The 26040-nt window shown below is 40.0% G+C and overlaps 1 protein-coding gene across 8 annotated transcripts in view; it reads left to right on the forward strand.

The window, feature by feature from the left end:
• LOC112668731 (myelin associated oligodendrocyte basic protein) overlaps positions 1-23888 on the forward strand; it is a 54125-nt gene extending 30237 nt beyond the window's left edge. For 6 of the 8 annotated variants that reach the window (XR_003141836.3, XM_035704864.2, XM_025461227.3 and 3 more), the window contains 3 exons: positions 9988-10207; positions 21203-21286; positions 21392-23888. Coding sequence is in view for 6 of the 8 variants with exons in the window: in XM_025461219.3 (XP_025317004.3) it covers positions 9988-10027 (40 nt within the window). In the remaining 2 variants the exon portion in view is untranslated. Of the gene's footprint in view, positions 1-9987; positions 10208-10324; positions 12516-21202; positions 21287-21366 lie in introns of those variants that run through there. The other 2 variants (XM_025461222.3, XM_025461223.3) reach the window with 2 other exon arrangements.
• Positions 23889-26040: the final 2152 nt, after the last annotated feature.

Consider the following 26040-nt stretch of genomic DNA (forward strand, 5'->3'; position numbering starts at 1 on the left):
AGACATCCTAATTAATGTTGGCGTCACTTGATTTCCTGTTAACTGTTCTCAGTGGGTATCAGGCCGTCTTTGCCTCCTCAGTCCTCGTTGCTCACCCGGGATAGGGGACCCAAAAGCCTCCGTTTATAATGTTCCACTACATAGAGGATGGACCATTGGAGTTCTTCCCGAGATACTTATTTTTCTTTCTCAGATTTCCAAAGGTTCTGAGGAAAAGCATTAGAGCCATTGCTTCACCATGTTATTTATTCCCTCTGTTGATACTGGTTAACTATCCCAAGTCAAAGGGGTGGGAGGAGTGTTAATGGGGAAAAAATTCACTCTTAAGCAGAGCTACTAAATTGCACTTGGAGAAAGGGTCAAAGAAGAGTTTCTGAAACAGACTTGCTTTCTGAAATGGTGCCATTCCTGAGTTCTGACCTTTAAAGATAAAACAAAAATTGACAAAGGCCTTTTGAATCCTTACTAATTCCCTTGGATAGATCTCAAAAACCAGAGAATATTTATATCTTAGGACCTGATTGGTATAATTCCATGCAGCCTAATTGAACATGGTAGAGTTCTTGTATCTGATGGGAGGAAACCCTGGCATCTCCTTCTTAATTTATTCTACTCTCAATTCCTCAAAATTTTAGGATTTCACAGGTCATCCTTGCCTTTAGTGTTAACACATGTTTCCTGGGCCAACCTTCTTTTGGTTCCTTGGTGTTTTGCTTTAGGAGCATGGGATCTGTGGTTTTGTGACTGATTTGGGGCAAGTCACACAACTTTGAGCAGTGTGATGTATGCCTTTGACTCATTCCTTCACAAAATGTCTTGTACCAAATTGAGCCCTGCACATCAGAAACTTGGAGGACCAATCTATTTCTACATGTATTTGCAAACTTATTCATCAAGACTATGTGCACAGCACTGCTCCAAGCTCTGGGCAATCAAAGGAAATGATATATGCCCCTGGACCAGCTGCTCGTGGTATTTATGAGTGCCCCCCGCCCACCCCATGTGATGCTGCTCTTCCCTCCAAGAATCACCCCAAGCTTGGCTGCTTCCATACTGCCTGCTCCCTGCCTCGTCCCTCTTCTCCTCCAGCCACTTTTTTTGCTCTCTTGTCTCACTTCGGCAGATGATAAAATCAAAGCCCAGGAAAGTAACTGATTGCTAGAGGGTTAAGGTTCTAAGTGGCTTCACGTTCTCCACAGAATTTGGTCTTTTGGAGACAGAGTGCTTTAGTTTTGACTCTCAAATTGAAGCAAGCAGGGTTTGGTGTTTTACTGACCATGCATTGTCCTGAGCTAGACATGGTAGTGCATTGCTTCTAAAGGTTAGGACAAGTACACCCACTGAATGACTACGTGCTACGTGCTCGTTACATTGGTAATGGAGTAGAAACCACTCTACTTTTCCTTTGTACTGTAGAAGAAGATATATGTGTCAAACAACAATGCAATTATAAACACTTACGTACTTGATGAGCTAGAATTTACTTCTGAAGAGCACTGACCCAGAGCAATTACTCTGATGGTCTGAGAGTGTGCACTGACAGAACCAGGTATCGGGGCTAAGATTCAACTGTCAGGGGTACCTGCCTGCTTTTTAGGTGTGCAGGCCCAAATTATTTCAGACTTTTTCTATGACATGACTTGTCCTCACCTTGTCCTTCCTGATGCCAAAAGGAACACTGCATTTTGTTCTTCTGGAAAACCGTGGATCATTTTCTCTTTCCTTGTGCAGGACTGACTAAACTTCCGGTCCCTTTTCTGAGCTCTCTTTGTATTTACAGAAGCAAAAAACCTACTCTGTACTCCTTTCTTACATGCTTGTGGAAAAATCCCAGCCAGGCATGTATTAGGCTTAATTGCATCCCAGTGTTTATGCCCCGGCGATCTATTTTTGGTCTCTCATCGGCCAAACAGAATCGGAAATTCATCATTTCTCAGATGATGTCAGGGTTAGGGAAAAGGCCTGAGCGCTTTGCTCTTTGATCAGGTTCTGGCTCTGCCTGCCTCTCAGGTCACATTATTGCTTTTATGAGTTTCGATGACTGAACTCTTGAGTTTTGCCCTAAGTCATAAATCCCTTCCTGTCCAGAAGCAGGCTTCTATACACTGTGCTGGTCCCCATAGCACAGGGCCTGTGCAGAGCAGGCATTCGCAGAGGCCTGGGTTAGCCAGAGAGGCCTCTGGTCTGATGAGCTGTTTGTGCTCTTCCATTCTGATGTCCTTAGTCTGGAGCACATGGTTAACGACTCTCTGTAACAGACTTAATGCCATTGTTGCCCATCCTCCGGCCACATTCATTCCACATATCCCTCACGTAGATCAAGCTGATGATCCACGTGTACTACTCTGGCTTCCAGCTGCTGAGATGAGTCATGGATACAGAGAGCTGCTGAGTACAGCTAGGAAAAGCCTCTAGCCTTAAGGGTTGGTGCTAGCATGAATGGATGAGCACGATGGATGAGCACCTGTGTCTCTCCAGGCTAGTTTGCCTCCACAAGCCCCAACATGTCAGGATATGCATCTGTCATTCAATCCTTCCTGTCAGCCCCGGAGGAGGAAGCATTTTTTCCTGATCAGATCAACCCTTCCTTCCTTCCACTCAAGTGTGATCTGTGTGATCTTCTTTCCTCTACTCGCGTTTCCTCCAGGGTCTTACTGTACCTCCCTGACAACTTTAGCCTTTTTCTAGTGTCTAAAGAGAAAGCACTTCAGCTTTTAAACATGTCCAGCTATCTCTTAATGACTGAGTTCACCTCTGGTCCCTGTTTTGTCTCTCCTTTTCTCAAACAAATTTTTAAAAAATAGTGTAAATTCATCACCTTAACTTTTCTATATTGCATTTACTCTTCAACTTACTGTGCTCTGATTCTTTCCCATAGCACTTCACTGGAATTTCTCCTGTGCAGATTCCTCCAGGAGCAACCATTCAAGGGCAGGCAGTTTGGGAGGCAAAGGAAATGCTGAAGGAACGGGGAAATGAGGAAGGGAAGCAGCTAATAGAGAGTGTGTTATCAAACCAGTTCTCACTGTGGGCTCCTGGGGCTTAATCCTGCTAGGGAGCCCTAGGAGCCAGTGTAGGAGTGCACTCAGTTTTCCTATCCAATCAGCAGGTGAAAGAGCTGGGATATTTATACAACCAGGTCCTGTCAGTCATTAGTCAATCAATGCTACTTTAAGGGTAGAGATGTTAATTCATTGACCTTCTGGCCTGCCAAGCAAAGTGGGCTACAGCAGCAGGAAATAGCCCACAGGCAGAGAAAGGCATCTGGAAATTTAGCCAGTGTGCACACAGTGGTAAGAGCAAGGGGTCATAGGCAAGGCATCAGCAGCATCTGCTCTAATAGCTTACCTATGGTCTTTGTTACTTTACTTTTTTTTTTTTTTGAAGATTTTATTTATTTATTTATGAGACACAGAGAGAGAGAGAGAGACAGGCAGACAGGCAGAGACACAGGCAGAGGGAGAAGCAGGCTCCATGCAGGGAGCCAGATAGGACTCAATCCCGGAACCCCAGGATCATGCCCCAGGCAGGAGGCAGGAGCTAAACTGCTGAGCCACCCAGGGATCCCCTATGTTACTTAACTTGATGAATGTTGAGTCCAATCTTTATATCAGTGATGCTGTCTGTTAAATTTGTTGACTACTCACTCATTCAGTTATTAAATTCTCTGTTCTCTTGCCTTCAGTGACTGTCCTGTTTCCTGATTCTCTGTGTGACCTTTCCTTCTGTCTCTATTGTGAATCCTTCCTTTTCTGCTAATTGTTAAATCTTGGAATCCCCTGGGGTTCCATCCTGAGCCTGTTACTTGGGTGATTTTTCCTTCTCTCATGACTAGCATACTGATTGATAACTTTCAAATCTTCCTCCAGCCCTGACACCAAACTCACGTATGGGCTTGTTTGTCCAGCAGATCAACTTGGATGTTGTCAAACCTGACTGTCTCCACTTGACTTCTTTACCATGAAGACTTGTTCTTCCTCTTCTCTCAGCAAGTAATGTTACTGTCTCTCCTTCCACACATGTTGAAAACCTTAGCACCATCTTAACTTTCAAACATCCCCCCAACAAATGACTGCCAATTTTACTCCTAGGGTTTTTTTTTCAAACTGTTACTTAGAGCACTCTAAGAGCCAATGGAGAGGGGTATAGACATGAGGGTGAGACTGAAAACAAAAGAGGGAGAATGGAGATCGTTGATAGAGTAAGACTCCTCCTTCACAATATGTGTGGAGGGACTGGCTTTCGATGAGAGCAGGAAAAGCCATTTGGTTTTGCAAAGGAGAGAGAGACCCATTAATGGGCATTAAGATGGAGGCAAGTTCTACCCAAGGATGAGAGAGTTGGGGGATTGAGAAGGTTAGGGTAGGTTTTGAGTACCTGAGACCACACTGAGGCAAGTACTGAGGGCTAACTGAGCTCTGATCCATGGAGCCGTGTCTGAATCTTTTGTTCTTATGGAGTTTATTCTCCAAAGAGGGAAACAAATTATCATCTTCACAATTGCCATTGGAATCATCCAACTCCACATCAGGTCTGCTTTTCTTCTAGCTTACTTTGTCAAGTGTCCCCACAGCAACTCTTCCTAAATTTCACTAGGCATCTCTACTACTCTGACCCTTGTTTTTCCTTCCCCATTCATCAGAATCCCCCCCTTTCCCCCCCTGGTAGTTTGATTTTTGTATTTATTATGTTGTATAGTATTGTATTATAATTATTCAATTTATTTAAACCAAAAAAAAAAAAAAACTCAGTTCACTCATTTCTCCTGTCCCCTACTCCCTACTCTCCACCTTTGGCTACTATCAATCTATTCTCTTTATCTATGAGCTTGATATTTGTCTTTCTCTGTCTGATTTGTCTGTGTAATGCCCCCCACCCCCGCCTTTTTTAAGATTTTATTTATTTATTTATGAGAGACAGAGAGAGAGAGAGAGAGAGAGGCAGAGACACAGGCAGAGGGAGGAGCTGGCTCCATGCAGGGAGCCCAATGTGGGACTTGATCCTGGGTCTCCAGGATCACACCCTGGGCTGAAGGCAGAGCCTTCAGGCATCCATGCAGGCCATGCAGGCATCCCATGTAATGCCCTTAAATATATCCTTGCTGTTGCAAATGGCAGGATCCCATTCTTTTTTTACTGCCAAATAATATTTTATTGCATATATAAACCACAATTTTATTATCCATTCATCCATTGATGGACATTTAAGTTGTTTCCATATCTTGGCTATTGTAAATAATATTGCAATGAACATGGAGGTGCATATATCTCTTTGAGTTAATGTTTTCATATTCTTTGGATAAATACCCAGAAATGAAATTGCTAGATCACAGTTTTAATTTTTTGAGGAACCTGTATGCTGTTTTCCCCATAGCGGCTGCACCAATTCACATTCCCATCAACAGTGCACAAGGGTCACCTTGTGTTCTCCACACCTTTACCAACACTTGTTATTTCCAGTCTTATTGATAATAGCCATTCTAAGATGTGTAGGTGATATCTCATGTGGTTTTGATTTGCATTTTTCTGATGATTTGTGATGTTCAACATCTTTTCATGTACCTGTTGGCCATCTGTATGTCTTCTCTGAAAAACTAGGTACTCATCTTCTTTCACCACTTTCCTCCCTTCCCAAATGAGAAGCCATGGCTCAACATTTTAATCTTTTTCAAAAATACCCTACACCCCTCTAACCTCTGAATATCTGTCTTATATCTTTGGAAAAACTTTAACTTTGGATAAATCCAGCCATCTGTCTTCACCACGTCTGTTTCCAGGCAGTTGAGTCTCATTGGAAAATAACCTACAGCAGGGCAGTAGTAGTTGGGTGTAAATAGGATTCTGCTCATCATATCACCTGGCACTGTTAATTTTGGGGCAGTCATGGTTCAATTACTGCATTCAGATAAAGGAGGAGATCATAGAACCCAAAAATGTCATGTATATATGTGAAAAACACTCACTCACCACCACACATACCAACATATATCAGGTTTATTGAGATATAATTGGCATGCAGCAGGATTTCACCTTTTCGGCAAACAGTCACACAATCATGTAAACACCATCACAGTTGAGACATTTTCATCACCTCTTCCTCCCACCAAATTTCCCTCATAATTCCTCTGCAGTCAATCCCCAAGCCCCTGACAACCACCAATCTGTTTTCTGTCCCTAGAGTTTTATAAGTCTAAAATGTCATATAATGGAATAATACAGTATGTAACCTCTTGAGTCTGGCTTCTTTAACTTAGCATAATGCATTTGAGATTGAATCATGTCATTGTATTAATCAGTAGTTATTTCATTTTTATTGCTAAGTAGTATTCTGTTATATGCATGTACCTATTGTAGTTTTCCATTAACCAGTTGAAGGGTATTTAGATTGTTTCCAGTTTTGGGTGATTATGAATAAAGCTGCTGGAAACATTCATGTGAGTGTAAATTTTCTTTTCTCTTGAGTAAATAACTAGAACTGGTATTGCTGGGCCATATGGTAAGTATGTGTTTAAATGTGTAAGAAACTGCTAAATTGTTTTCCAAAGTAGTTATATTATTTTGTATTCCCACTAGCACTGTGGGATGCTCTGCATTCTTGTCATCTTTTAAAATTTTATCCATTCCAAAAAGTGTGTAGTACTATCTCATTGTAGTTTTAATTTTGTATTTTCTTAATGACTAATGATGTTGCACATATTTAAATGAACTTATAATAAATCATCCACCAAAGATAGGTGATATTTATTAGATAAGTGTGTGCTCAATCTTTTGCCCATTTTGGAAAGTGGATTGTTATTTACTTATTATTGTGTTTTGGGAGTGTAAAGAATATATCTGGATATATTTTTAATGTATAATCAAATATAACAAATTTAATATATTTATCAAATATATGTTTTACAAATATTTTCTTCCAGTATGTGGCTTGGTTGGCTTGCTTTCTCATTTTCTTAAACTGTCTTTTGAAGAACCAAAGTTTTGAATTTTACTGAAGTACAACTTATTGATTTTTTTCTTTTTAAGATCATGCTTTTTGTATTGTATGTAAGAATTCTTTGCCTAACCCAAGGTCACAAAGCTTTTCTCCTATGTTTTCTTCTAGAAATCTAAAACTTTAGGTTTACATTTACATTACTGTACATTTTGAATTAATAAGTATGGATCGAGGTTCAATTTTTTTTTTTGCACATGGATATTTAGTTGTTCCAACACCATTTGTTGAGAAGATTCTCTACTGAATTACTTTTGCAATTTTGTCAGAAATTGGTTGACTACAATGTTTGAGTTTATTTCTGGACTTTCTATTCTATTCTGTTAATTTATATCTTTTCTTTACCAATTCTATTACTATAGCCTTATAGTAAGTATTGAAATCAGTTTAGTGTGAATTCCCCAACATTGTTCTATATTTTTGGAATTGGTTGTGACTATTCTAGTTCCTCTACTTTTCCATACAAAATTTAGGGTCAGTGTGTCAACCTATGCAATATATCCTGGTAGAATCGAATGGGATTATGTTGAGTTTATAAATCAACTTGATAAGAACTGTAACAGTATTGAATCTATGAACATGGCACATCTGTCCATTTAGGTCTTTTTTTGTTTTGCCTTTTCAGCATATGGATTTTGTACATAATTAGTTTGCTTTATAATGAAACATTTCATGCTTTTAGTTACTATTAAAATAGTTCTTTTTTCAATTTCAGTTTCCAATTGTTTGTTGCCAACACATAAAATATAATTGATTTTTGTATATTGATCATGTATCTTGTGATCTTCCTAAACTCAGTCTAGCTTTTTCCAGGGGCAGACGCTGAGATTTTCTACAATGACAATCATGTTTGTGAATACAGACAGCTTTTTTCCTCCCTTTTCAATATCTATGCCTAATTTTTGTATGGTTTACGCTACTATTTCACTTAGAACATTTCCTTCTTGGAGAAATATTTTTAATGAGATTAAGTCCTTGCAAAATTGGCTTTCTGAATCATTAAAGGGGGTAAAGCCCAAATTACATGCTCTGCTATGTGGATGGACAGTCTTTATAATTTTCATCATTCAAAGCTGTGCTACAATAACATGACTAAGGCATTTTATATAGGGTTTGACTTTTGTGTAATAATGAAATAATGTTGTTTTCCTATTTTCAGTTTGTCAATGGGGATGATGTACAGAGTATTTCATGTAGGCATAGAACTCCTCTCCTGTGTCAGCAGAATCATCGTTATTATCATTGTTAAGGAACCTTGGCGTACCCCTTTGACTTAGCCTTCACACTTCTTGCTATCAAATGGCCACCTCACCCCTGGGGTTGTCTCCTACTTCCACTACTACACATCAGACACAATAATGTACATATTCCTTGCTGGAACATTCATGAGTCAGGACCCAGGACTTTTACACTCATATCCCTGGGGACTGACTCAGGGGTTGGCTGATGTTATTGACTGAATAAGACCTATAAATACAACCTACCTGTCATTCTGGCAATGGGAAGGGCAAGGGCTCTGACATCAGGTTTGAGTCTGAACTCTGCTGTCTGGTCAAAGTTATTTTTTTAAAACTGTATTTTTCCCATTTGTAAAATGATGATATTATCTTCCTCATTAGTTATCAATGTAAAGTGCATAGTTCATCATCTTATACTTTTAGATGAGTGGGTATTATTAGAATTTTTATTTAATAGATACTTTGTGTCATTTAATCTTCCTCCACTCAGTTGCTTCCTCTGGTTGAATTGGAGTTTATGGGCTATTGCTGCACAATTTGGCCATCCCAGTGGCATCCATCCCAATGGCTGCCATTGCCAGTGGAGGACTAATTAGATAACAAGCTGGTCACACCATCTAAGATGCCACAGTGGCTGATTGCAGTGCTGCCTGCATAGGATTATGCCTGGGATCTGAGGGCTTCCATGTCAGTGCCAACACCCAGGGTTTCATATATAACATAATTTATGGGGGGTTCGCTTATGAACAGGTTGTCATGTCTGGAGTTCGTGGAAGAAATCCAGAAAATATAGGGATTCTCTTCTTAAATTTCCAGGGATGCATTCCAACCTTCTCAGGCTACAATTCATTCTACAAGTTTCAATAAAATATTTCTTCTTTTATTTTTCTTAGTATCCAGCCCTGTTAGTTTGATATATAATTTGGGGTTTGGGAAAATGGTATTGCTAACACCTGAATGTGAATCTTATTTCTAATCCCCCCCCCCCCCCCCCCGCAGTTATGGGAAATGTTATGTTTCTCTTAAGTTTAGTTTTCAGTGTAAAAGCATGGCACACTCCTAATGCATGTATCTTCGTGGGTTTTTTTGTTTGCCTTTTAAATTAAATTAAGAACTTTGATGATGTTCTAAAACTATTTGACAAGGCCTCATTTCCAAGGTGATCACATAGAGTTCTGCTATCTAAATAAATTGTGGTTAATTTGCAATCCCTCAGTTGGAGAGCAAGCTTGCAAGAAATTGTTGTCTGGGTCCACATATTTATAATGCTTTTACTGGGTGTTGTTGATATCCTGAACATAATCTGTTCCCCATCAAAACAGGAACATGTCAATATGGTCACAATTTTATAAAGTGAGTTCAAATACCCCAAAAGTATGTATGTGTACAAACATATTTTTATGTCTATGGGCAGTAAAACTAGTATTTTTTTAGGAGTGAGATATTTTGATTTCCTTTGTGTTTTTCTGTATTTTTAAATTATTTGCAATGATTAAACAGAAAAGCAATAATTATTGTACATAAAAACAGAAGAACTTCAAAAGAATGTCTATCTTAGGCTCAGGCCAGGAAAAAATTATATATGATTTTGGCCAGATACTACCAGAATTATGAAATAAGAAAAAGAATTTAAGGCTAGATTTCCCAGAAGAATAATAACCCCAAAGATAGCCTACAAATTCATAATTATGTTAACTGAGCACAAAGAGAGTGTTCATCACTTAGAAACACTGGATTTTTGTTTCTCTTTGTAAACCAGATTGAAAAGGAGGACCAAGACTACCCCACGGAAAAAGTGAGGGAGGACTTTCAAGCGAATGGGCCACCTCAGGACCTGGACTCACTGCTTCTTGACCCACGTGCCTTTGGGCAAGTTATCCAGCTTCCAATATGATGCGGGCGCAGACACCTGCTGATGTGGCAACTGCCAATGCCCACAGTCCCCTTGGTTCATGGGCTGCCAGGCAGCCTGCCTGGAGGTGAGAGGGGGCATCTTTGTGCATCATGTTCTATTGGTGGGTCCCAACAGCGCCCCTTGGGCCCCAGAGCTCAGTGCGTGGATTCTTTGGTCTCAGCTGTGCTCCTTTCTTTTCCAGAGCATGCACAGACCTCCGGGGTCTTTGGATCAGGATGGTCAAGTTCCAGCCCTTGTGTTGTCCTCTAACCTCTCTTCCCCTCAGTCTCTGGCATGCTGTTGCCTAGTTTGACATTTGACTTTCTTCTTTGTAACTAATCCTCTGCCTGGTTCCTCTCTTCCTTGGATTCCATGTGACCTCCTTAATCAGTTCCTTGTATTAGCACACAGTCAGAGGCACAGTTGGTTCTGGGGAAGATCCAAGTCCTTTTGAGTAAGTTATTAGGCTAGCTGATGAACCAGATATGCAAGGAAATTCCCAAAAAGGGTAGGAGTTGTCTAAATCCACGTTAGATGCAGCTAATGTGCTGTGTCAGAGCTGAGAGTAAACTCATGAAGAAGTAGATCTCTCCCACTCCCTAGATCCCTGTCTCCAACCTCACACAGGGATTTGTGTATGTCTTCTTCTGGTCCATGCCTGGGTGAGAGCAAATACTCTAAGACACTGCCTTTGAGCCTTATCCAATCCATCTGGACAGTTCCAACTCCAGAATTAATTGCTTCAACTAGTTGCAACCTTGGGCAACTACTCAATGCCTTACCCCTGACCCCTCTCCTGAAGGCTTCTGGAGACAGGGTTGCTAAGAGGGGCCATCTGTGAGGCAGAGATGTTGCTCTCCCATGCTCCCACTTCAGGACACAGGCATGTGGCCTGAGGGCCCTTCATAGGACCAGAAGGGGTACTCAGAGTTGCTATTTCTAGGCCACAGTGCCCCAAATTTCCAGGGAGAGCTGAGTCCAGGTCCCTCTATGCTGTTTCTGACTGATGCATCTAAATACTATAGTGGGGTCAGGCAAAACAGGAAAGGAGCTTGGCCTTGGGGAGAGGAGAATTAGGGGGGGTGGGGGTGGGGACAAGGCTAGTTAAGGTAGATAAGCAGTCCAAGACCTCCCTCCCTGTGTGGAAAGTTATCCCGTCATATGTCCAAGTCTGAACCCAATTATAATGGAGTAAGGTTATGGGTTGACTTCTCATCTCTGATTTGCCCCCACTATCTATAGCCCCAGATTCTTGGGAAGAACTTTGATCTTGAATATGAGTCCTCAGTCAGGGGCATAGGAAATAATGTCCTGACTCTTTCCTGGCTACACCACACACACACACACACACACACACACACACACACACACACACACTTGTTTGGTGGGGGTTGCCCCTGGCTTAAATGGAGGACTCTCAGATCATCTTGTCCTGTGGATTGGTGTATGTGTTATGTATATGTTGGGGAACTTGGCTTTGGGGGAATAGTTTTGGGCTCTCATTTTCTCTCCCAGGCCCCTCCTAGTCTCACTCAATTCCATTCTTCCCCCACCACCCCTGCCACCGGAGGACCCACTGAAGCTGATCACATGGGAAGAAGGCCACACCACTAATAGACTCCCTTAAGGGGCCTGACCTTGACTTAGGGTTTCACCGTTTACCCAGCAGCAGCCTTGCAAGAACCTCTCTTGGACCACTTTCCCTACTCATCTCAGAGTTGGGGGATAGAAGGAGGAGGGTTGGAATGGGCCTATTTGTCTTGAGGCTCTAGTGGGATCCACTCCAGAAACTATCTTAGCTTGTTTTAATCCCAAGTCCAATGCCTCCTCACCCACACCACCCTCAATACTTTTCTACTTAGGGAGACAGTAGAGCATGGCTCCAGCTCCTAGAGTACAAGACTTATTGCCTTTCCAGGTTTCATTTACCCCACATGTGGTTCAGAAGCCCTTTCCCTACCCAGAAAAATGACACTTTTCCTGTCTTCTTTCTATTCTTCCCTTCTGTGGGTATAAACATTATGTTGTCATAGCTACTCAGTGCTTGTGCTCATTCGGGACTCTGTTCTTGCTATTCACACTGCATGTGATGCTCTGGTCCAAGATCTTTGAACTGGTGACTTTAGCTCAAATATCATCTCAGAGATGTTCCCCCTGGAAGCAAACTATAGTTTCCATAGTTACTCTCTATCTCACCACTTTAGATTTGTTAGTTATGTTTGTCTTTACAGCACTTATCATCTTTGGGAATTATCTTGTTCATTTATTTACTTGTTTATTGTTCGGCTCTCCTTCTGCTCCTAATGTAACCTCCATGATCACCAACACCTGTTTCCTGCTACATCCTCAGTTTTCAGTACTAGGAAGAACTCAATAAACACTTGCTGATTGAATAGATGTTTGGTTGTTGTTTTTTTAAATAGGAATGATTTTTCAAAAGTTTAGATACTTTTGAGAAGCCAAAGGTGTCTATTGTATTTAGCAATAAGGAACGATTGGTGCCATGTTAGGGCACTTTTGGAGTAAATAGGAAGTCTGGAACAGGAATTTGACTATAGAGGGAAGCAGGTAGTCCAGTAGTTGGGGTGTTCCATGAACTCAGGAGATGGTTGAGCATGGTGAAGGCTATTGGAAAGGAAGCAGCAGAGTGGGTGTGCAAAGGAGGAGGAAGTATTGAGGAAGTCAAGAATGCAGGAGGTGGGAGGGGGAATCTGGGGCACAAGTGAGGGTATCAGGCATGGAGCAGAGGTCCCTTTTCAGTGGAAAAGGGGGAAGGAGGGAAGAAGGATGTTGATTCTGGTGGGTTTGCAGGATCAGTGGGAGGAGCTTGAGGCAGTTCCTTTCTGTGGCTTTGATTTTCTCTTGAAGTTGGAGGTGAAGTGACCTGTTCACAATGGGATTGTCGGTGGTGTCAAGGGTCAGAGATACAGGGACAGTGGAGAGGATTATAAAGAGATCATTTCATTTCAGGTCTTTGGAATCTTTAAAAAAAACCTCTTTTTCCAGAGGACTTACATTAATTAAGTAATTAATTAACAATTCAAGGCAACATTTTGCCACTAAATGGTTGCCTACAACTTCATATTTAGATGTAAATCCTAGATCTAAACTTAAGTTCCATATGGTCTCAGATGGAAGATGGAAGATGAAAGAATTAGAGAAAGAAAGGCAGAGTCTAATCTTAAGGAATAAAGAATCACAAGGAAGCTTTCACTACGGGAAGCTGCCAAAATCCTCACAAATCACAGAGAGATGAGACTGTACTGTGAGACAGTAATTTGCTGAATGTTCATCTGGACTCTTCCAACACCAGAGAGATATGGAAACTCAGACCAGGAAGGGTCCTGGGAGGGCTTCTGGACTCCATAGCACATGTCTCGATCCCACTAATAACACCATCAACAGGCACTTATTATCTCTGCTTAACAAAATGCAGGTTCTTTTTTTTTTTTTTTAATGCAGTGTTCTTAATGAGCAAAGGTGATTCTGTTAACTCAACAATAGAACATACATTTATAACTTGGAGAGATTTTGCATGCTCACTCTTCTTGTTTGTAACATACATACACACTAGTAGGAATGTTGGCTAAATATAGTGATAAAAGTAACTTTTTTTCATTAAATATCAAGTATGCATCCATTCTACACTACATGTGTTTTGGGTTTGTAAATGGGAGAGGTTGGCCATGGCTGCCATGGCCACTGAAACTGTGACCTTGGTCTTTTTGCTACCATGCTGCAACCTAGAAGTTTCCAAACAGAGATTGATGGAGCCCGGGATACTTGGGGTACCATGTTGTGAGATGAGAGGGAGGTGGAGCCAACAGGACCCCAAGCTGCAGTTCCACATCAACTAAGGCAGCTTTTAGGGTCTACGCTGACTTCTAATTTTATGTAGATGAAGGCTTCCACTGAGGTTAAAGAGTCTGACAATCTCCATTGTCCTGACCGAGAGCAAATTCTGATACAATACTTACACTAGTGATTTTCTAAATGATTTATTGAATCAAAGAGTGTACTATTTGGCATTACATCATAGGCTTGCGTGTTTCAGTGACAACTTATTTCCCGTTAGGCAACAAGTTACCCACCACCAAGTTGAGTGTTTTGACTTTTGATGGCTAGGTTTATCCAAAGCATGGATGAGCAAAAGTACACAGATTAGCAAACAGTCCTGATAATTATACCTATACTTAATTTTTAAGCAAATATATAAAAGTATTATATTCAACATGGTACTAAAAATCCACTTCTGTCGCATAAGCTATATTAACTAAATAAACTACATTAATAATACATAAAATAGAATGGAGAAAATGGAGGCTATAGTGTAAGTGGTGGTCTTATAATAGCAAATCAAGTATCTATCAAATTTGAATCATTTGGTTCAAAAAGATCTGTGAACAATAAACTAAGTTCTAAAATAGTGTTAAATTTTAGTATCAAAGTAATATTAGCCTTGGATTTTGAAGTACATGCACTGTCCCAAGAGTCCATTCATAATGTAAGGCTAGAAGCCTGTGGGACTCAGTGGTGATATGTGGGAGGCTGGTGCACTCCGCTTTAGAATCCAAAGGCTATAAATATTTTGTAGAGAGAAAGGTAGATAATCTCAAGTAATTAGGCCTAGAAAGAAGATACTTTTAGATGAAAAGGATTTGGGTTTCTAAGATTTCCTTTAGTTAGGGGATGTAAGCTCACCAGCAAGAAAGGTTGGAAGTATCTAAGTTCATGTTTGAGAAGGTGGTGATGGCAGTTGGAAGTCTTTCATCTGTTGAGTTAATAGATATTCTTAATAAATATAGGAAGTTATTTGCATTGGCATTAGCCAAACCAGCCCTCACTGCAGAAAGTAAGAGATTTTGGGCCAGTCTTTTTAAAAAAACATTTTGTTTATTTATTCATGAAGGACACAGAGAGAGGGGCAGAGACACAGGCAGAGGGAGAAGCAGGCTCCCAGTGGGGAGCCTGATGAGGGACTTGATTCCAGGATCTCAGGACCACAACCCGAGCCAAAGGCAGACACTCAACCACTGAGCCACCCAGGCATCCCAGGGCCAGCTTTGTTAATGAAGCCACACTAGGGCCAGCATTAGAGGCAGATATATTATCAGATAATGCAAATGGTCCCTTGGCCCCTGTGATGGTCCATGCACAGCCCCCTGTTGATTAATGCTGAAATGGAGATATTCCTATTGTGCCCACCATCAAAGAGGTTGGGTAATCTATCATTCAGTGGGTGCAGGATTCAGTAGACATTCTGGCAACTTTTCATCAATTATATTATGTTTGCACAAAGATCAGAGGGTAAAGTTTTTCCTGACACTTCATAGGTTGCCCTACCCAGGTGGCAGGCCATTCATAGCTAATTTACTTCTAGGAGTGCTTCTTCCAAAGCAGGAAAAAGGTGAATGGCACAGTGGGAAGTAGCTTGCTCCAGTAGTCACAAGGAGTGTCCCATGGGAGACAGCCTGGCTTCCAGGATCTCTTATTGATAGGAGTTATGTAGTGATCTTCCTGGATTTGGTTTTACGTCGGATCTCTGAAGTACACTAAGCTCTGAGTTTGCTATTTACAATTTCTGTCTCAGCAAGGCAGCATCTCTTTTCCATCCAGGAATAAATCTTAATGCATCAAAAAGAAAAAGTCTAGTATCGTAGGCTTTCTTTACCCTCACATGGCAGTCCAATAGATTTCTATGCAATCTATTTTCACTGTGCTCACCCTCATTTCTCGAATTCTCTGTGAACATCCCCTTCTGCAACTGACAACCTCTGTTCTTTCTCTCTGGCTTATGAGCTTTCTGAGTCAGACCCTTTAACAGAATCTTAGTTTTCTGCTGATGGAGATCATTAAGGATCTCTACTGCCAGGTGCAAGATTTTGTCTTTAATTTTCAACTAGAGCTTTGGCTTACAAGCAGAAAAAAAAGAATAATTTTCCAACTTTTGTCTTCCAGCTGATGCCTTGCTGACACCTCATTATTTGACTTGGAATGTAAATGGTATCGGGTTTTCTTCAACTCTTGTTAATGTGGATTTTGGTACCATCTGATTTCCCTGACTCTTTATCTTCTTACTGTGGTAATCTACCAACTAACTCTTATTTTTAAAATGATACTGTTTATTACCTTCCCTGTGAATTTTCTCCTCTGATGCAAAGACGAAGAACAAGTGGTTTCAGCTGCAGAGCACATTTATTCAGAACTTCAACTCCATGATTTTGCTAAGCCACAGCTCTTTTCTGATACTTGAGATCTTCCCTGATTTACTTGCTGATCTCAGTAGGTAGGGCTAGGGGGGAAGGGACAACCAGGGGCAGGAGGAGAACATAGCTTTCCACTCTGCCCCCTCCAATGACTACACCTTCCTCTTCTCCAGCTCCTGTCTTTCTTCCATCTTGCATCTCTTTCCTCACTCATCTGCTTTCCAACAATTTAAAATCACAAAAGAACTTGATTTTTAGATTTCTAGCAGAGCTACCAACAAGCTTCATACATTTTTATTGCTCTGGGTTTCATACTGTCCTCCTCAGATCTTGTTCTCAGCTGCTGAGATTCTGCCCAAACCAGCAGGACTTTGAGTTACACAGATTCCCCACTGTCAGGTGACCAAGAATGATCTAGATGGGGTGGTGACCCAAAGCCAGGTTCATTCTGACTCCAAGTCCCTCCAATTCCAGTTTATCTTGCCTTCTCACATGGCTTGGTGCCAAGCTGCCACCATGTCTTGCAAATGTGCTCATCTGAGTTAGGATGGTTGCATCACAGCTGTCTACCTCTTTAACTTGCTTTCATCTATTGTTTTATTTTTTTTTCATCTATTGTTTTAATTTGCTGATACTTGCATTGTCTCATGTCTCCAAAAGTCCTCAGTCAAATACTGGAACTTAGGTTCTCATGTGATACCCACCCCTTTCTTCTGGTGTAATTTTCACTTCAGTGAACTCTTGGAGTCCTAATAAGAGAATCTCTGGAGTCCAAAGGAATGCTGGGAGCATTTGGCACCAAATGTATATGTGGGTGGCAGAGCAGGGGCGGGGGGAGAGAGATTCTTTCCTTTTTGTGGCTTCTTTCCTTCTGCTGCTTCTTGTGTCCTGGGGGAGGTGATTTCTTTCCCTTACACTCTTTGTCTTCCCCTTGCTCAAAATCATATGCAGGTAGAGGTAGAGGGTAAACCTAGTGATGCTTCTTACCCATACAGATGGAGGTCTGGTTGGCATGCCATTCCAATTTCCTTTCTTTTCTGACTTGCAAAATTCAGGTTGCTGTGAAAATGAAAAAGTGTTAGTGTACATATACCACCCAACAAATCTTCATATAGCTGCTTTTTAAGCAGCTCTGTGTTCTGAACATTTTTAACCCTCTCTGGAATATAACTGATTTAGAACAATGTTATTTAGTGACTTTCTCATACAAAGATGCATTATGCCAACCAACCTGCTTATCCCAGGGCATTATTTATACAAGGGAAGAATAAGGCTTGTGTGCATATGCTTTCTTCCTAGATATAGAACTCATTTTGTCTTAAAATCTGAGTCCTCATTTAAAATTTTTAGAGGGCTACCTGAACCTTGTTCTCCATCCATGTTTTTTAGGAGCCTTCCTTCCTTCCTTGGGACCCAAGAGCACTAAACACTTTTGTACTTGTATCTAAAAGATCAAAACAAAAGTGTCTGTGTGCAAGTCCAGGGATAAATGTGCTCATCTCAAGTATCCCTGGACAACAGGTCAATATTTGCTGACTGAATAAATAATGAAAATATATTGAAGAAGAAAAATCATTTAGAGATTTATTGAGTGTTGTAAAGTCTCAGAAGTGAAATTTCCAACCATCAGGGCTTTAGAGCCCAAGATTACACAACTATTTCAGAGGATAACAAAGTGCCCTAAATATATGCTACCATTTCCTCCGTCCATACTGGACTGGGCTCACAGGTGCATCACTGAGCATACTTTGTGTTGGTGAGTGCTTGCTCTATTAGCTAATGGTCTTGTGATGGAAGGGTGTGGGTATGGTTCTGGGCCATATCACTTTTCCTCTGCCCCAAACAATATTTCTATGGGTATTCATACTTAAATTTTATATGCAATTAATATTTATAAAATAAGATTTCATTTGAATATGTTACCTCTTTGTATAATCTAATATATATCTTGATTTTATAAAATTAATTATCTTGTTTCTAAATATATATTCAATTTCTTGATATTTCTTATCTTGTTAACTACATTTTGGTTATTTTACAAAATTTCAATACATTCATGTAGGAGCAAATATAGTAATTAAATTGTTGGTTTTTAAAATAGTGGCTCAAAGAAAGTTTCATGAAAATGGGCAAGAGCACTGGATTCTGGAAAGAGCATTTATGAGCATAATAAATATTGAGCTGGGACATGGCTTTGTTTCTCACTAGTTATATGACTTTGGACAAGTCATTTAAGCCAACTTTCCCTTCTCAGGCCTGTCAAGCCGACCAAAAGAAGATAAATTTTTTGAGTCTAAAGGATTTAGCAAACTTACATGAAAATAAACCTTCAGAAGGAATATTATAAAAAGTGCTAGTTGACAGTGTTCAGCTTACCCATTTTTAGTCATGTAGAACTTCAGGAACCTAAGTATTGTTTATTTTTATTTTTATTTTTTATTTTTATTTTTTAAGATTTTATTTATTTATTCATAGAGACAGAGAGAGAGAGAGAGGCAGAGACACAGGCAGAGGGAAAAGCAGGCATCATACAGAGAGCCTGATGTGGGACTCGATCCAGGGTCTCCAGGATCAAGCCCTGGGCTGCAGGTGGTGCTAAACCGCTGCGCCAGGGGGGCTGCCCGGAACCTGAGTATTGTGATCAAATAGAGTCTAGTGGTCTGTTTATTAATATAGGACAGTAATTGGAGCCACACTGGACTGAGAAAAGAATGTGTTGGTCTCTGGACAGAGAAACTTGCATGTACTACCTGTACCGCTAACTGAACAAACTGGGATCCCTAAGGTGGGGCAGTCTTGAGGAACGTGAAATACTTGGTTAGACAAAACACATTGCCTTGCCAAGTGTTGTTTGTAACCCTGAGATGGAGCTAAAGGGCTCTGGACAAAGGATGGGGCTTTCAGGACAGAGGAGACAGGAAAGAAACTCCAAAGAAGACATATGAAGAGACAGACTTTAGAAAGAGAGTAAAGTAGACTTGATGGCAAAATCCAAGTATTACTGAATGGATTGTGAGATAGTCTCTGCTCCAGTGTCTCTTGAAGACTTCGCTTTTTTTTTTTTTTTTGAGTAGGATTTTTTTCTTATTGGGATGCATTTTTTCTTATTGTTGAGCATGAATTTAAGGAGCACTTGGAGCAGAGTTCACCCCAAATTGCTGGGTCACATTTGTTTTTCCCACAGCAGTGTATTATCTGCTCCAAGATACCTGTACCCACTCCGTTTGTTTATGATGATGGTATGGGCTAATCCCCCTCATATACAGTGGTGGGGTCTTCAGCTTACTGGCAGGATTGTAGGACATCAACTTTAACATTAAACCCAAGAACTTTCCAGGAGAGGAAAAATGGAGAAATGGGAAGAGAAAAGAAGGACATAGTGAGTAGCCAGCATTTAAAATATTCTTACTTCAGACAGAGAATTATAACAGGCACATTAGGAAAGCCACTTCAAAAATTCAGCCCATATGGGTGCAGAGGTGGTGTGACTAGGAGAAGAAGAAGTGATTTGGGGGTTAGGAGATCCGAGTTCTGTCTCTATATCTGTCACTAACCAGCTATGTTGCTCCAAGTACCTCAATTTGTGGTCTTTGATTCACCCATCTATACAAAGAAAGGGTGTCTTTCAGAAAATTTCCAGGTCTGAAATTCTGTGATTTAAAGGATTTTATCTATTTATTCATGAGAGACACAGAAAGAGAGGCAGAGACATAGGCAGAGAGAGAAGGAGGCTCCATGCAGGGAGCCTGATGCGAGAATCAATCCCAGGACCCCAGGATCACTACCTGAGCTGAAGGCAGATGCTCAACCACTGAGACACCCAGATGCCCCTGAAATGGACTATGTTATCTTTAGTTTGAATAAAAAGAACACAACACAAGGATATCAGATTCAGAGTCTCTGTGCTTGTGAGGGAGTAAGCACACATTGAGATACTCCATTTCCTGGGTTAGAAAGTTGTTGGTAGGTTGGGCCTATCAAAGTTCATCCACTGATGGTCAGTGCTTTCATCTGGTGCCTTTTTTGGTTGCCTCTGTCTCCCATCTCTCACAATGGCTGGGCTATATTTTTCCCTGTCCATACAGCCTACCTGCCCTCTACCACTCCTATACCTCCAGTCAGTTAAACAATGAACTCTGACTAGAATCTTTTATTTTTTTTTATTTTTTATTTATTTTATTTTTTTATTTTTTTAATTTATTTTTTATTGGTGTTCAATTTACTAACATACAGAATAACCCCCAGTGCCCGTCACCCATTCACTCCCACCCCCCGCCCTCCTCCCCTTCTACCACCCCTAGTTCGTTTCCCAGAGTTAGCAGTCTTTACGTTCTGTCTCCCTTTCTGATATTTCCCACACATTTCTTCTCCCTTCCCTTATATTCCCTTTCACTATTATTTATATTCCCCAAATGAATGAGAACATATAATGTTTGTCCTTCTCCGACTGACTTACTTCACTCAGCATAATACCCTCCAGTGACTAGAATCTTTTAAATCTCTCTCTTTCTTTCTCTTTCTCTCTCTTCCTCCAAAAGCTTCCTCTCATTACTCTCAGATGGAACAGACCAAAAGAAAGAAGATGCATGGAAAGAGAGCTCTTTCTGTCTTTCTTTGTTTATATACCTACTCTTTATATCTATCTATCTATCTATCTATCTATCTACTCTTTGAACAAATCATGTGACCAGAGGGCATGAAGCTCCAAGACTGCCCAGCTTCTGACACCTACCTAACACTTCAGTCAAGGACCAATATCTGTTTCTGAAGAAGGTGGGGGACGCCGATTGAGGTTGTGCAGATACAATGGGAGAATAACATAGAATTCTAGTGTGATAGGTTTTTTGTTTGTTTGTTTGTTTGTTTTCCAACAGCCTTGTGAAGATAACACCCTATTGTCTTCTGACCTCTGTCACTGCCAATGAGAAATATGTTGTCAGTCTACTTGTCCTTCCATTGTAAGTGAATTGTTATTTTCTCTTTAAGAGTTTTCTCTTTGTCTTCATTTTCTGAAGTTTCACTATGTCACTAAATATAGTCTTATTTTTATTTATTTTGCTTAGGATTCAAGTTTCTTCAATCTGAAGATATATATCTTTCTTCAGGGATCCACACAAAGAAGATATTGTTGTATAACCATCATAATGACAAAATTTAAAAATTATCAGTGTTGGCAAAGATTTGGGAAAAATTCTGAAAAGCCACTGATGAAAATTTATAAACTATTATAACACTTCTGGGGTGCAATCTGGGTATGCTAGCAAAAGGGGATATTGTATAACTTATGATCAAGCAATTATAACTTTAGGTACCAATCCTGGAGAAAACTTGCATTCATAGGAAAAGGAGGCACAAATACATCTATTCAGTGAAGCATTGTTGGCTATTGGAAAACAAAAGAGAGAAAGAGAAAGAAATTAATAAAAATGTCCACTAACAAAATGAGTAAATCAACAATGGTATATTCATAAAATAAAATCCTTAACAAAACAAAAACAAATGAATCACATATACCTACACCAGGTAGACAAATTTGTAAGACAAATGAGGAATATAAAAAGCAAATAGTAGATGGTAAATGCAATCTGATGCCTTATGCGTGTATTTTAACCACGCACAATACTGTAATTTGGCAATAAGCAGAAACCATGACGTCTCAAATGCTCTCTATAATGGAATAGAATTAAAAAATGACAAAAAATTAAAGCCTATCCAAGAAATATCTATCCCCCTGGAAATCAGTAGGAAGATTTGAAATAATTCCTGCTTTGAAGAAGTAACAGAAATGAAAAGCTATATAGAAATGGTCAACAATATTAGCCAGACACAAATGTGTATGGACGAATAAGTGGGAGACTAATAATTAGCCTGGGGTCTCTCCAAGGTTACATGTCTTAGAAAACAGAACACTTGCTCATTTTGAACCTGGGTTGTGCTATGGCTTCAGCAGGTTTCTGACATGTGGACAAAGGACTAGAGTTAGAATATGCCAACCCTCCTAACCTTCCTGTAGTAATAAGTAGGAAAGCACAGTAGAAGATAATGGAATGTTGTAGAATGTGGAGGGATGTAAAATGGGCAGTATAAGTAGAGGGAAGCTCAGAGTACAGGAAAGCAAGGGCATCCGAAGCAGTCTTGTGCTGGGGGTTGGGTGGCCAAGCACAGGCAGATGCCTGAAGCTGCAACAAGGCCCTGGCTCTGTGTCTTTGAGTGAGCACCAGCAGACCCAGCCAAGTTTAAAAGGTAAGTGGGAATATGGGGCAATGCCAGAGAAAGTCTGCTCAAGGTGGGGCTGGGGAGAGAGGGAAGACAGAGAGTAGGGAAGAAGAATGCTAGACTCAGGTGCGATTCAGCTCAGAAGGCCATACCTCCGCAAAGCGGAATCAGGCCAAATACTGTCCCAAGGTAGCTGGAACGTGGGGCCAGAGCATCTGGCTTCTTTACTTGGGGAGGCCGCTTCTCTGGGCAAGTGGCAATAAAAAGGCAGGGGAATTGAACTACACAGAGCCTTCATGTAGAAATGTTTCTCCTGCCTAAACTCAGGTGCTAAATGAACAACAAAATGAGAACCTCTATTATGAACACTTTTTAATGATGAAATATGTGAGGCTGTTACATTTCTGGGAATGACACTGGGGCTCCATAACAGACCACTAGAAAGAACAAATTAGTGAGCTAGTCCCACTCAGACCCAATAAGGAAACTCAATATTCCTTCCACCCGTTTTGGATTTTGACAAAACCAGACTTCATGCTCAGAGCTCTATCCTCCAGATAGATACACTCAGAAGATAGTTATTATGAAATGCAAAACTGAGAAGGAAAGAGCATGGTAGTACTAATGCATGTAAAAAATTGGATATTAGCATGGAAATGTTAATAAGTAGAAATTACTGAATTCTCTGTATATGTCTGTTGTGGAAATAAAAGCCCTGGGGATGGATCAGAAATATCTGGAAATTACTTGAAACTGGTGGATAACTAAATGGATATTATAACTAAAATGTGCTATAATCCAATTGTATTTTTTTTTTTGTCTTCTAAGGTTTGGTTCTGGCAAGCACTATGCAGTGAATATTGCAAAAATTACATAAAGCTCCAAAAGCTATTCTATGTAAAGTTCTTAAGTGGGGATTCTTGACCATAATATTTGGCATAATAACTCTGATAATTCTGTATGTTAATGGGTTTTATGTTCTGATATTTTGACTGGTTTGGGAAAAACGGAGTTGTCCCAAAGCTGAACTCAGAGTTGTCCCGGTAAATGCTTAACAACCGACTTTTTGGGTGGAAAGCCCTGATCCATAGTGTTTGTCAATTTCCATGACTTAAACACTTTCACTATGGCTGATTGCAGGCTGTGAGAGTGACATCACTGAGAGCAGAATCGGGGATGATGTATGCAGCCGACCCTTGTAAGTTGGTGTACCCACTTGTATCCATGGGCATGTGTGAAATTGCAGTTTTTTTATTAAAAATTCTGCCCCATAGATATACAAAGGCACTAGTGGAAGAACAAATATAAAGGGAAAATAAAATAAATTCAAATTGGGAGCTCAAACGGAGATAATTGACAGTGGATTTTTTTTTAATTTTAAGAAGTGGTATTTGTGTATTATTTGCATTTTACTATTATCTTTTTTTATGCAAACAAGGTATCAATGTATCACACTGACTGAGTGCTCTGAACTCTGAGTTTCTTTGGTGTTCCCCTAGACAAAGGCTAGGACTGTTTCCCTTCCAGATGTTGGTGTGAAGGCAATGATCAAAAAATTGATGGAACCTGTGCACTATGGAACCAGTTTCAGGATGGCTGAGCTTATGGTCAAGACAGAAGAAAAGATATGGAGCTTTCTGAATTTGGGGGAGGCAACACTGATATTTAGACCCATGGTTCGGTATGATAATACAATTTTTTTTAAATTAACATTAATGAAAACAAGGAAAATTAGTTGTTGAATAATTGAAATGGATTAATAAACTCTTCTATCAGGCAAGAGGAACTTATTCAAATGGAGGTGAATTGGAAATATCAATAAGAATTCTGAACATTTTTTAAAGGAGAGTTTATCTGTTCATCCCTACAGTGATTCATGCTGTTGGACATTTTTGCTATCATCCTTCCAAATTCCAGTCAGTATGTGAAACAAGCTTATTTGTAGAACTAGTGCCTGTGATTTCTAAAACCATTCTCTAGTGAAAGACAAATGCCCTTGGAGGAGAGTTGATTTCATATTTCTGGGCATTGGGGGAAAAAAAGCAACATTAGTTTGTGGGTCCTAGGTGTTGAAAGAGGTGTCAGTGAGCTGTAAGTCCATAATGATATAAAAAAGATATAACAAACTTACCTGAAAAACATACCTGATTTCTGAAATTTTTTCTTAAAAAACTATATATTGATTAATACAAATCATGTGAGGCCTACGCTTAAGTTTTATAACCAACAGTTGGAAAATGCCAGATCCTGTTTTTCCCTATAAAGAGAAGGACCTGTAGCAGGACACAGTCAGAAACGGTATCACACGACATTATCAATATTCCAAAAATCTCTGTGAAGTGTGATTTATTTGATTAGCCAAGGATGCCAGTGGATTGAAAGAATCAGGATGTCTGGTTATTCCAGGGATGACCTTTAAGAGTTGTTGCTCTTATCTTTCTAGCAGTAAATCACAATCTTCCTTAAGTATTGCTGGCAGTGGTTGCACTGTGGACAGAGGCATCCCCTGAAAGCTGTGCTGAGTTTTATCAACTGGCCAGCACACGTGCCCTATTGCAAATTATGTCATGTTGGCTATGGCCATTTATTTAATAATGATTTACTCTGCACAGGCAGGGGCTTTGTATCCTATCTCTTTATTGTTTTTATTACTATGTGGCTGTGTGCCTCAGATGGCCAATCAGAACCAGCTTCTCTACCTTCAGTAGACCTGACTAGGACTCACCCCAAGGGGAGAAAATCCTACAGATGTCAGAAAATGTTAAATGGACACTGATGAAAAAAATTTTGAGTGGGCAATCTCAAACAAGAAAAGCATGTTGGTGAAAAAGTATCAAAGGTATTTAAAAAGTAAAAGGAAAATGATAAAAAATAAAGGGAAAATATGCCACAGAATATGAATTTTAACTGAACTTTAATTTCTAAGATTTTAAAATTAAAAAAGTAAGGGCACCTGGCTGGTCTAGTTGTAGGATCATGCAACTCTTGATATCAGGGTTGTGAGTTAGAACTCCACATTGGATGCAGAGATTACTTAAATAAATAAAGCTTTAAAAAATAAATAAAATGAAAGAAGCAAAAGAAATAAGTGAAGGAACAGAAAATAGAATGATAAGGAGTAAGTTTGGTCATAAATATATAGGAAAAAATGCTTGTGCTAAAACCCACCAAAAGCCAAAAGTAAGTGGGAAATGGGTCAATATAATGCCAGTTGATGTCTGTAAGAATTAAAGGTATGATAAAACAAGTGAAGAAAAGGTCATTTAGCAACAAGTTATTGCCTATGACAACATCCTGTTCCTTGCAAAATTTGTATCTTAGACTTACACTATGGTTTATGCAAAATTGGAATAAAACCAACTAACAATAGACATCAACAACGGATAGCTAAAAGCCCAACATATGCAAGTAGGAGGTCAAACCACTTTCCTCAAAGGAGGTGGTGGTGGAGGTGTGCTTTGAGCAAGAAGTCAGCAGCTCCGTGGGACAGTCTGAT

Source organism: Canis lupus, chromosome 23 (genome assembly GCF_003254725.2).
Source record: "Canis lupus dingo isolate Sandy chromosome 23, ASM325472v2, whole genome shotgun sequence".
Taxonomy (NCBI): Eukaryota; Metazoa; Chordata; class Mammalia; order Carnivora; family Canidae; genus Canis; species Canis lupus.